The 12,350-nt window shown below is 53.6% G+C and overlaps 1 protein-coding gene and 1 non-coding gene across 2 annotated transcripts; one reads left to right on the top strand and one right to left on the bottom strand.

The window, feature by feature from the left end:
* Positions 1 to 203: 203 nt before the first annotated feature.
* On the bottom strand, positions 204 to 3,709 carry TNFSF9 (TNF superfamily member 9). The gene is made up of 3 exons (XM_002761636.6): positions 3,432 to 3,709; positions 2,113 to 2,143; positions 204 to 898 (listed from the first exon to the last, which is right to left on the bottom strand). The coding sequence occupies exons 1-3, from the start codon at positions 3,687 to 3,689 to the stop codon at positions 432 to 434; spliced, it is 756 nt and encodes a 251-aa protein (XP_002761682.2). The 5' UTR covers positions 3,690 to 3,709; the 3' UTR covers positions 204 to 431.
* Positions 3,710 to 5,091: 1,382 nt separating this feature from the next.
* Positions 5,092 to 5,231, top strand: LOC118150405 (U4 spliceosomal RNA). Its single transcript, XR_004738506.3, has one exon. It is a non-coding gene; the product is annotated as a U4 spliceosomal RNA (small nuclear RNA).
* Positions 5,232 to 12,350: the final 7,119 nt, after the last annotated feature.

Genomic DNA, 12,350 nt, shown 5'->3' with positions numbered 1-12,350 from the left:
GCACAATGCTGGCACACTTCAGATGCTCAATAAACACAAATAAGAAAGTAAGTATAATGAATTTATAGAAAGTATGAATCCCAGTTGCTTGGGAGGCTGAGGCAGGAGGATCGTCTCTGTCCAGGAGTTTGAGACCAGCTTGGCAATGTAGAAGACCTCCCAACAACTCCCCTAAGAAAGCCCATTCCACAAACTCAGAAATATATACAAACTCTTTAAATATCTACATACATATAATATCTGGTATCAGGGTCAGTATAAATATCAAGGTCCACGGTGGGGCAGGAGGGGATGAGGAGGGTCCTCGAGGGGAGGTCAGCAGCAGGGACCCCTACCCAGCCCCTTGAGGTAAAGAAAGCAGCAGGGACCCAGCACCAGGGGTCTCAGTAGGGTTCAGTCTCTGTCCAGGTGCGCTGCACCCAGGTGGGGCGTTATTTGGACCTCAGTGCGGGCGGTCCGGCTGGGACTTCGGGGGTCACCCGGAAGAGTCCCAAGACAGTGGCACCCTGCGTAAGCTGCCAGGCATGATGTGTGCCGGCGTCAGTGTGCAGGCGGACGCCCAGGCGCTGGCCGGCACCCAGGTGCAGCAGGCAGCTCCGGAAACCGAAGGCCGAGTTCCGAGGCTCGGAGGAGGTGGGTGGCAGGTCCACGGTCAAAGCCAGGGCGGTGGCCCCAGGAGCAGGGCGCTGCGGCTTCAGGTGCAGCGCGAGTGAGACGGAGCCTGAGCCCTGGCCGGCCACCACACGCTGCAGCTCTAGTTGCAGGAAGACGTAGTAGACGCCAGCCGTGCCGACCACCAGCTCCTTCGTGTCCTCCTCGTAGCTCAGGCCCCGCGCCAGGGACACGCCTGCCAGGCCTGGGTCGCTGTACCAGCTCAGGGGCCCGTCGGTCAGCAGAACTGTGGGAGGAGGGGATGCACTTAGCTTAGCTGAGCATTGCTGAGAACGGAGCATGGGGGTGGGGGTGACGGTGACTGAGAGGACTGAGGTGGAGCGGGACTCTGAGATGGGGCTGGGGGAGGGAAAGACGGGATAGAACAGAGGAAGAGGATCCAGGGACAGCAGTCAGGAGAGGGCAGAATTCCAAAAGGTTGGATGGGGAAGGAGTAAAGGAGGTGCAGGGACAGACTGCCAGGAAGAGGGCGACAGGTTGAAAAGCAAAAGGCAGAGTGCCTCTGGCTGGAAGAAGCCTCAGGGAGGGGTGAGGGGACTCCTGGAGAGGACAGTGAGGGTGGAGGGAGCGGCAGATTCCAAAATGAAGGAAGGGGAGGAGAGAGGAGAGATGGAGGAGGCTGGGACGGAGAGGGGAGGCTGTTAAGAAAGGGGGAAGTTCTAGAGGAAGGATGGATCAGGGAATCAAGGGGACTCTGAGAGGGGTGGGCAGAGGACCTGGTGAGAGGACTTCGAAGAAAGGAAAAGGAAGGAGGAAGCGGTGGAGGAGGGTTAGGGAGGAGGAAATGCCTAGGAGAGGGGAGGGCAGGGAGGGGGCTCACGGCAGAGGGGCAGGGGTGGAAGGAGGGTCTTGGGTAGGGAAGAAAGAGGGAAAGGGGTCTCTAGATAGGGAAAGGAAGGGAGAAAGGTTCTGGAGTGGGAGGGAGTCTCTGGATGGGGAGGAAAGTCGGGAGGAGGGTCTTGGGAAAGGGGAGAGGATGGGGCTGGGGAGGGGATAGGGAGGAGGGTCTAGGGGAGAGGAGGAGGATCTGGGGACGGGGAGAGAATGGGAGTAGGGAGGCAGCTCTGGGGGAGGGAGAGGTGGGGAGAAGAGGCTGGGGAGCTGGGAGGGGGCAGGAAATGGGGAAGGAAAGCTGTGGGGAGAAGGGTTTCCAAAAGAAGGAGGCCAGAGGCTCTAAACCAGGCTAGGGGTTGGGGGTGCCAAGCCCCAGTTCTGATAGGGCAGGGGTCCCAGGTGGGCCCAGATGGGGGTCTGATGTGGAGGCTGTGGCATCCGGAGAGTCAGAGAAAGTCAGAGAGGGATCCGTGGCGTTCAAAGACAGGAAGTGACAGCTTTCAGAGGGGGCAGGGTGGAGGGTCAGAGCAAGTGGGCAGCAGAACCTCAATCTCCAGGCGCTTCCCCCCAGGAGGGGCCAGGACAGGAGTGGGGCAGGACACTTACCATTTTGGGCCACCAGCTGTGCAAACATGCCCTGTTAAAAGTGGAAAGGAGGAAGGTGGATGGGGATTTCCCTAGAAAGTGGAGGGGTGCTGTCCCCCACTCACTTCAACCGTCAGGGTCCCCAGGGTCTGTGAAGACCTGGAATCGACACTTCCCTCCCAAATAAAGAATACTGAGAACGTACACAAACACACAAAAACACGCACACACGAACACAAACACACACGCGAAGCTGGTGGTTCAGCCTGCCCCAAGAACAGACCTCCAAAAATTCAGGAGGGAAAAGAGATCCCTCTTCTTCCCAGGCCACTTTCGGGGGTTCCCCTGGGGATCTTAAAAGGGAGAGGGGGATACCTCAAGGGTTGGGGAGAAAAATGAGTCTTTGGGCGTTAGCAAAGGAACTGGGAGTCTCCTTGGTGGTCCCAGATAAAGAGGAAGTGCCCCCCTCGAGTCAAGGATGGAAGAAACGTTCCCCCCAAGAAGGCGTTGAGGGTTGGAGAGCTGCGGAGGGTCACCCCGTCCAGCGTGCAGATAGGGTGTCCCCACCGAGTGCCTCATAGAGGACAGAAGCCCTCTTTCTCTGACCCCGGGAGCAGAAGATGTGTCCCCGGGGATTTAAGGACTGTGGGGTCTTCTCCTCCTGGCCTACAGTGCTGATAGGGTCTCGTGGGGATGCGAAATGAAGGGAGTGCCCTCCAGTGCATCACGGAGAAGGAGAGACCTTGGTGGTCCAAAAAGAACTTGTAGGATCTCCTCTCCCAGGCCCAGGGGTCTCGTAGGGGGCACAGGATGAAAGGGGTGCCCCCGGGCTAGAAAGAGAAGCGGACCCATAGGTCTGTTGGGGGGCCGGGCGCGGTGGCTCACGCCTATAATCCCAGCACTTTGGGAGGCTGAGGCGAGCGGATCACGAGGTCAATAGATCGAGATTATCCTGGCCGACATGGTGAAACCCCGTCTCTGCTAAAAATACTACAGTAGCCTGTAGTCCCAGCTACTTGGGAGACTGAGGCAGGAGACCCTGGAGGCAGAGGTTTTACGAGCCGAGATCGCGCCACTGCACTCCCTCCAGCCTGGCGACACAGCGAGACTCCGTCTCAGGGAAAAAAAATCCTGTTGGGGGGTCTCCTCACCGCCCCGGCCGGGGGTCTCCTAGGGGTGCGGGATGAAATGTATGCGCCTCGCCTCGGTGCTAGATGGAGGGTGGGAGCCGCCGTGAGTCTCCTCTCCCCGGTCGGGGGTGCGGGATGGAGAAGGGAGTCCCAGAGGGGCGGCGGGGACATCCCGGGAGATCCACGACCGAGGGTCGGGGCGCGTCTCACCTGCCGCTGGTCCGGGAGGCGGGCGGGGTCACCTGGCGAAAGCTCGGGGCTGTCGCGGAGTCTCGGGCTGGGTACGGAGCTGGGTGAGGCGTGAGCCCCGGAGACGGCCCAGGGGCGGGCGACGCAGACGGCGCAGACGGCCGCGAGCAGCAGCAGCCCGGCGACCAGGACCCAAAGCAGCGGGCGGCAGGAGCGGGTGCGGGGCGCCGGAGGCCACGGAGCCTCGGGATCCAGCGCGGCACCAGGGGAGTGTCCCATGACTGGCGACGAGGGACTGCGAGCGGACTCCGGCGCCGCCGTTTTAAAGAGAAGCCAGCTGGAGAAACTGCCACGCCCACAGCCTGCCCTTGCCCAGAGCCTGCCCCTGCCCACAGCCTCTTTCTCCAGAGTCTGCGCCTGCCTGGAGCCTGCCCCCTCCAATCCGCGGAACTTTCTCCACCGGGATCTTTCTCCGCCTTTCGCTTTCTTTTCTGTTTCTGGCCTTCCAAGCTCGGCCCCAGGTTCCTCTCTCCCTGCTGTGTCTCCACCGAGCTGGTTCTCTCCGCTGCTTCCCGGTATCTTCGTGGATCTCTTGATGACTCAGTCTTTGCTCGGTGTGTCTCTCCCTGTCACTGTATCGCTCTGGCTCTCACTCTTTCTGTCTCTCCGCCTGTTTCTCTCTGCTTCTGATTCCCTGTCTCTCCCTGTCTCTCTCCTTGTTAGTCTCTTCTTCCCCTCCTCTCAGCACCCTGTAGCCCCCCACCACTGGGACTCCCCCAGGTTTCCCCCACATCCAGCACTTCCTAAGAAGAGTCAGAATTCAGCCAGGCCTCAACCACCCTCACTCCGGGAGCACCCGACCGCCCCCCCCCCCACCGGCCCCGCCCCAGTGGAACCCTGAATGTCATGCTCAGCCCTCCTGCCCACCTTCCCCAGGACCCCCGGGCCTTCCCTGGCCTGCCCCCACCCACCCACTGGACGCTTCCCAGCAGGAGTCCCGCGGGACCCCACAAGCAGAAGCTTGGAGAGTCCAGGTGGGAAAATTCCCCTGCAAGAAAGGGACAGTGTCAGGCGGGCGGCGAGTTGTCGGAAACTCACATTTCCCATCTGTGCTGGCCTGCTGAGAGGCAGCCAATCCAGGGCTGGGAGGATGGGCCAAGAAGCAGTGAAAACTTTGCTCCAAAAGAGGAAGCACTGCCAGATGGAGATGAACGTGACCCGGGGAAAGCCCTTGGCTGGTGTTGAAGTCCTGGTCTGCCCAGCCCAGTGTGGGTCCACACTGGGCAACTTCCTTCCTGTGTCCAGCCCCACGGGAGACGGGAGTGTAGATCAGGCCTTTCATCCCTCTTCCAGCAGGAGTCAGCCCATAAAATAAAGGGACTGGCTGGGCACGGTGGCTCATGCCTGTCATCCCGGCAATTTGGGAGTCCGAGGTGGGCGGATCATTAGGTCAGGTGTTTGAGACCAGCCCTGCCAACATGGTGAAACCCCATCTCTACTAAAAATACAAAAATTAGCCGGGCTTGGTAGGTGCCTGTAATCCCAGCTACTCAGGAGGCTGAGACAGGAGAATCACTTGAACCTGGGAGGTAGAGGTTGCAGTGAGCCAAGATCATGTTACTGCACTCCAGCCTGGGTGACAGAGCAAGACTCTATCTCAAAAATAAATAAATAAATAAATAGTTTTGCACAGTGGCAGTATCGTAGCCAATGAGGCTTATCTGAGGCACGATTATTGTTAACTGAAAACTTTTCCCAATATCCCCTCATGACAACTTGAATATACTCGGCACTGGCAATTTTTGACAGTCTCTATGGAGACTGAATTATTATTATTATTATTTTTCTGAGACGGAGTTTCGCTCTTGTTACCCAGGCTGGAGTGCAATGGCGTGATCTCAGCTCACCGCAACCTCCACCTCCTGGGTTCAGGCAATTCTCCTGCCTCAGCCTCCTGAGTAGCTGGGATTACAGGCACGCACCACCGTGCCCAGCTAATTTTTTGTATTTTTAGTAGAGACAGGGTTTCACCATGTTGACCAGGATGGTCTCGATCTCTTGACCTCGTGATCCACCCACCTCAGCCTCCCAAAGTGCTGGGATTACAGGTGTGAGCCACCATGCCTGGCCGAGACTGAATTATTATAAATAAGTAGGGCCAAGCACAGTGGCCCAAGATGCATCCAATCCCAGCACTGTGGGAGGCCAAGGCAGGCATATCATGAGGTAAGGAGATCGAGACCATCCTGGCCAAAGTGGTGAAACCCCATCTCTGCTAAAAGTACAATAAAATCGGCTGAGTGTGGTGGCATGCACCTGTAATCCCAGCTGCTCAGGAGGCTGAGGCAGGAGAATTCCTTGACCCTGGGAGGCGGAGGCTGCAGTGAGCCAAGATCAAGCCATTGCACTCCAGCCTGGGTGACAGAGTGAGACTGTCTCAATAAATAAATAACTTTTGTTTTGTTTTCAGATACAAGGTCTTGCTCTGTTGCCCGGGCTGGAGTGCAGTGGCATGATCATAGCTCACTGCAGCCTCCAATCCTGGGTTCAAGCCATCCTCCTGCCTTAGCCTCCTGAATAGCTGGAACTACAGGCACATACCACCATGCCTGCCAAATTGTTTTTCTTTTTTGCCTAGAACAGGGTCTCACTATATTACCCAGGCAGGCCTCGGACTCTGGGGCTCAAGCTATCCTCCCATCTCTGCCTCCCTAAGAGTTGGAATTACAGGCTTGAGCCACCATGCCTGACCCCAGTTTTTCGGGGATTTTTTGTTTTTGTTTTTGTTTTATAGAGATGGTCTTGCTATGCTGCTCAGCTGTGGTGGCTGGCATGAGTTACCATGCCCATTCATAAGGGAGATACGAGTATCTTGCGACATCAGCACAGTGTCTGTGTCTGATCCTGTATTGGGCCTCCCTCGGGGATTACAGAGAAAACAGTGATGATACCAGCAGTGTGGAAGGAACATTACCAAATGCTAAACGATTCCTATATATGGTTTGGGTTCTCCACGTGTGAGGCCCAACCCAGCAACAAGGTCACCATCTGTAGCCTATTAGCTATGCAAATTCTAGCACCCAGGCCTAAACCCCCGGAAACTCTCGGAGAGGGCGTCCTCCGGAAGATTGCAGTGGCCCCGCAAGTTTGAGAACGCCACTTGTGCCCACGTTTTCCTTTGCACCTGCTATTTAATCCTCAGCCCAGAATGTTCTTTGCCCAGACCTGCAACTGGAGACACCTTCTCACCATTCATGTCGCCCTTCGCACCGTCCCTTCCGGGTCACGATGACAAACTGAACCAGCCTCTGCTTTCACTGTCTCCTGAAACTTCACTGTAGTGACACTTAAGCAATTGTTCATAAACCAAAAAAAAAAAAGTACAAGCCAGCAGAGTGGAAAGGTGAGTTTTCTTAGAATTTCACCACCCCAAGACTTATTCATTGGTGAGTCCCCTCAACCATTAACAATGTGATGGGTGGCAGCTAAAACCCAGTTTGCCGTAGATATACTTGCAGAAGAAGGCCAGGCAAGGTGGCTTATGCCTGTAATCCCAGCACTTTGGGAGGCCGAGGCAGGCAGATCACCTGAGGTCAGGAGTTTGAGACCAGCCTGGCCAACACGGTGAAACCCCGTCTCTACTAAAAATACAAAATTTTGCCAGATGTGATGGCAGGCGCCTGTAATCCCAGCTACTCAGGAGACTGAGGCAAGAGAATCACTTGAACCCAGAAGGCAGAGGTTGCAGTGAGCCAAGATCGTGCCACTGCACTCCAGCATGGGTGACAAAGACTCCACCACCCCTCAAAAAATGCGGAAGAGACGTCTACTTCTCTCCACTCTCCATAAGAGAGAATCAGAGAAGCAATTTTTTGTTATAAAATAGGATCTCAGCCCAGCACAGTGGTTCACACCTGTAATCCCAGCACTTTGGGAGGCTGAGGCGGGTGGATCACTTAAGATCAGGAGTTCAAAACCAGCCTGGCCAACATGGTAAAACCCAGTCTCTACTAAAAAAATCTACAAGGCCAGGCGATGTGGCTCATGCCTATAATCCCAGCACTTTGAGAGGCTAAGGGAGGCAGATCACCTGAGCTCAGGAGTTCAAGACCAGCCTGACCAACATGAAGAAACCCTGTCTCTAATAAAAATACAAAATTAGCTGGGCTTGATAGCACATGCCTGTAATCCCAGCTACTCAGGAGGCTGAGGCAGGAGAATCACCTGAACCCGGGAGGTGGAGGTTACAGTGAGCCAAGATCACGCCATTGCACTCCAGCTTGGGCAACAGGGTGAAACTCCATATAAAAAAAAAAAAAAAATTGCTGGGGGCGGTGGTGCATATTTGTAGTTCTAGTTACTTGGGAAGCTGAGGCGGGAGAATCGCTTGAACCTGGGAGGTGGAGGTCACAGTGAGATGAGATCGCACCATTGCACTCCAGCCTGGGTGACAGAATGAGACTCCATCTCAAAAAAAAAAAAAGTGATGGATGCAGCAAACCACCACCATGGCACGTGTATACCTATGCAGCAAACCACCACCATGGCACGTGTATACCTATGCAGCAAACCACCACCATGGCACGTGTATACCTATGCAGCAAACCACCACCATGGCACGTGTATACCTATGCAGCAAACCACCACCATGGCACGTGTATACCTATGCAGCAAACCACCACCATGGCACGTGTATACCTATGCAGCAAACCACCACCATGGCACGTGTATACCTATGCAGCAAACCACCACCATGGCACGTGTATACCTATGCAACAAAGCTGCACGTTCTGCACTTGTACCCCAGAACTTACAGTATAATAATAAATAAAAATAGGGTCTCACTCTGCTGCCCAGGCTGGAGTGCAGGGGTATCATCATGACTCACTGCAGCCTCCAACTGCTGGGCTCCAGATCCTCCCACCTCAGACTCCCAAAGTGCTGGGACTACAAGTATGAGCCATCTCACCTGGCCCTTTCTAAATAATTTTTATTTTTTTGAGACAGGGTTTCACACTGTCACCCAAGCTGGAGTGCAGTGGGTAATCACAGCCCACAGCAACCTCAACCGCTGGGCTGAAGCAATCCTCCCACCTCAGCCTCCCGAGTAGCTAGGACTATAGACAGGCACCACCATGCTCAGCTAATTTAGTATTATTTGAAGAGACGGGGTTTCACCGTGTTACTCAGTCCACCTCCTTGGTTCAAATGATTCACTCATTCAGCCTCCCAAAGTGCTGGGATTATAGACATGAGCTACCTTGCCAGGCTGCTGGACCACCAAGCCCATTTTTAATTTTAATTTTTATTTTATTTTTCCTAAGGGAATGAACACAGGATATTTTATTTTATATTTTCATTGAGATAGAGTCTCTCCATGTTGCCCAGGCTGGTCTCTAACTCCTGGGCTGAATGGATCCTCTTGCCCCGGCCTCCCAAAATGCTGGGATTACAGGTGTGAGCCACCAAGTCCAGCCTTTTATTATTATTTTTTTTTTCTTAAGAGAAAGGAAAATGGGCCAGGCACAATGGCTCATGCCTGTAATCCCAGCACTTTGGGAGGCTGAGGTGAGTGAATTACCTGAGGTCAGGAGTTCAAGACCAGCCTGGCCAACCTAGTGAAACCCCGTCTCTACTAAATATACAAAAAAAAATTAGCCAAGAGTGGTGAGCACCTGTAATACCAGCTACTCGGGAGGCTGAGGCAGAAGAATCGCTTGAACTCAGGAGGCGGAGGTAGCAGAGAGCCAAGATCATGTCACTGCACTCCAACCCAGGTGACAAGGCAAAACTCTGTCAAAAAAAAAAAAATGGGCCAGGCACAATAGTGGCTCACACCTGTAATCCCAGCACTTTGGGAGGTGAGTGAATCACCTGTGGTCAGGAGTTCGAGACCAGCCTGGCCAACATGGAGAAACCCTGTCTCTACTAAAAATACAAAAATAAAAATTAGCCAGCCATGATGAGCGCCTATAATCCCAGCCACTCAGGAGGCTGAGGCAGGAGAATCGCTTGAACTTGGGAGGTGGAGGTTGCAGTGAGCCAAGATCGAGCCTTTGCACTCCAGCCTGGGCAACAAGAGTGAATCTCTATCTTAAAAAAGAAAAAAAGAAAGGAAAGAAAGGAAGGAAGGAAGGAAGGAAGGAAGGAAGGAAGGAGGGAGGGAGGGAGGGAGGGAGGGAGGGAGGGAGGGAGGGAGGGAGGGAGGGAGGGAGGGAGGGAGGGAAGGGAAAGAAAGAAAGAAAGAAAGAAAGAAAGAAAGAAAGAAAGAAAGAAAGAAAGAAAGAAAGAAAGAAAAAAAGAAAGATGGCAAGGTTTCTGGAAAGAGAAACAAAATTGCAAAATCAAGGGTGCTGGGAAACAGCAGGAGTGTTCACTGAACCTGGAATGTGAATGTTGAAATTAAGACACACACATGCCCTCAGCGCTGGCCTCCACTCTCTCCACATCCAGAGGATGGGTACATAGAAGGTCCCTCTCCAAGGATGCTGACCGACCAGGAATAAACTCTTTTTTTTTTTTTTTTTTTGAGACAGTCTCACTCTGTCACCCAGGCCAGAGTGCAGTGGAACAATCTCGGCTCACTGCAACTTCTGCCTCCTGGGCTCAACCGATTCTAAGTAGCTAGGATTACAGGTGGGTGCCACAATGCCTCGCTAATTTTTTATATTTTTAGTAGAGGCAAGGTTTTTGCATGTTGGCCAGGCTGGTCTTGAACTCCTGACCTCAAGTGATCCACCCATCTCAGCCTCCCAAAGTGCTGGTATTACATGCATGAGCCACCACGTCAGGCCAGGAATAAAGATTTAAAGATACTGATGCCAGCGGCACATGATGCCTCATGCCTATGGTCCCAGCTACCCAGGAGGCTGCAGTGGGAGGACTGCTTGAGCCCAGGAGGTCAAGGCTGCAGTGAGCTATGACTGCACCACTGCACTCTAGCCTGGGTGAGACAGCGAGACTCTATCTTAAAAAAAAGGAAAAGAGAAAAAAATACAGCAGAAAGGTTAAGAGCACCTAGGCCGGGTATGGTGGTTCATGCCTGTAATCCCTACACTTTGGAAGGCTGAGGCAGGTGGATCACTAGAGGCCAGGAGTTCAAGACCAGCCTGGCTAATGTGGTAAAACCCTGTCTCTACTAAACGTACAAAAAAATTAGCCGGCCCTTGTGGCAGAATCACTTGAACCTGGGAGGCGGAGGTTGCAGTGAGCTGAGATCGCACCACTGCGCTCCAGCCTGGGCAACAGAGTGAGACTCCATCTCTTTTTAATAAATTTTTAAAAGATTTATGACCAGGTGCGGTGGCTCACACCTGGCTCAATCGAGCACTTTGGGAGGCTGAGGCAGGTGCATCACTTTAGGTCAAGAGTTCAAGACCAGCCTGACCAACATGGAGAAACCCCCTCTCTACTAAAAATACAAAAAATTAGCCGGGTATGGTGGCGCATGCCTGCAATCCCAGTCACTCAAGAAGCTTAGGCAGGAGAATTGCTTGAACCTGGGAGGTGGAGGCTGCTGTGAGCTGAGATCATACAATTGCACTCCAGCCTGGGCAACAAGAGCAAAACTCCAACTCAAAAAAAAAAGATTTAAAGATACTGATGCCGGCCGGGTTTGGTGGCTCATGCCAGTAGTCCCAGCTACTCAAGAGGCTGAGTTGGGAGGATCACTTGAGCCCAGGAGGTTGAGGCTGTGCTGAGCTAGGATCACACCACTGCATTCCAGCCTGGGCCACAGAGCAAGCCTCCATTTCTCAAAAAATAATAATAATAATAATTAGTCACTAATTGAATTTAATTAGTGTGATGGCATGCACCTGTGGTCCCAACTACTTGGGGAGGCTGAGGTGGGAAGATCACTTGAGCTGGGGAGGCAGACGTTGAGGCGACCTATGATCATACCACTGCACCCCAGCCTGGACAACAGAGCAAGATTCTGTCTCAAAAAAAAAAAAAAGAGAGAGCGTTTTTGCTGTGTGATCTCAGGCAAGCTGCTTCGCTTCCCTGATTCAGCTCATCTTTCAGACGTGTGAAATTCGAGTCCCAGTGGATCTGAAAGGGTGATGGAAAGCTCGCTCTGAGCACCGCGCCAAGCACAGAGTAAATGCTCAACAAAGGCGGCCTGTCATTGTGATGGCCACCGAACTCCCTCTACAGCTCTGGGCTACACCTTCGTCCCTAAAAGGTAGGCACAGAAATTAAAACTCCGGAGAGCGAGGTCTCTTGGCCAAGGTCTCACTGTGACTGGTCTGAACTCCTATCTGTGCGGGGGGCCTTGGTGGGACTCTTAATGTGCCCTCCAGGGAAGGGAAACAAGACCTCAATGCCTGGGGAAGGCTGAGGCCGCAGCTAGGGAACGCCATGACGTGCTGTGGTTGGGACATCTGAGCCAGGCAGCCCCGCCCACCGTGGAGCACTCAGCGTCACCGTCTTAGCGCCTCACGTTTGCTGGAGTCTCACCTCTGTGCTCAGCTGTCTCCCCGAAGAGAGCGTGGGCCCTGGTTTTCCTCACCCACTGGGGAAGGGCCCCACTCTCCACCATCACGGGAAGGGACAGCACCCCAGGTTCTGCCAGGGGGGGCCTCTCTCATCCGCCTCTGAGGTTGAGTGAACAGATGCCTCCCCCAGGAAGTCCACCTCGATTATTTCCTAGCAAAAATCTTCTCCTCTCAGAGCCTCTATAGTGTGATTCCTGTCACACAGCCAGTGACCCCTTCAAGTGTTAACTTTTACCTAGCCTGGGTCCTCTATCTACCCCAGGGCAGAGGCGAAGCATAACAGAGCATTCGTGGTGTGAGCAGAGCAATTTGCATGAGACAGAAGAAAAGAGTGAAGTAGCTGGGCATGATGGCCATACCTGTAATCCCAACTGGCTAGCTCACAAAACCCAAACAAAATATTTTCTGTCTGGTCCTTTTCAGAAAAACATTTGTTGCATCT

Source organism: Callithrix jacchus, chromosome 22 (assembly GCF_049354715.1).
Source record: "Callithrix jacchus isolate 240 chromosome 22, calJac240_pri, whole genome shotgun sequence".
NCBI classification, from domain to species: Eukaryota; Metazoa; Chordata; class Mammalia; order Primates; family Cebidae; genus Callithrix; species Callithrix jacchus.
The sequence above is the reverse complement of the archived record's forward strand: the minus strand, read 5'-3'. Positions and strand labels throughout refer to the sequence as shown.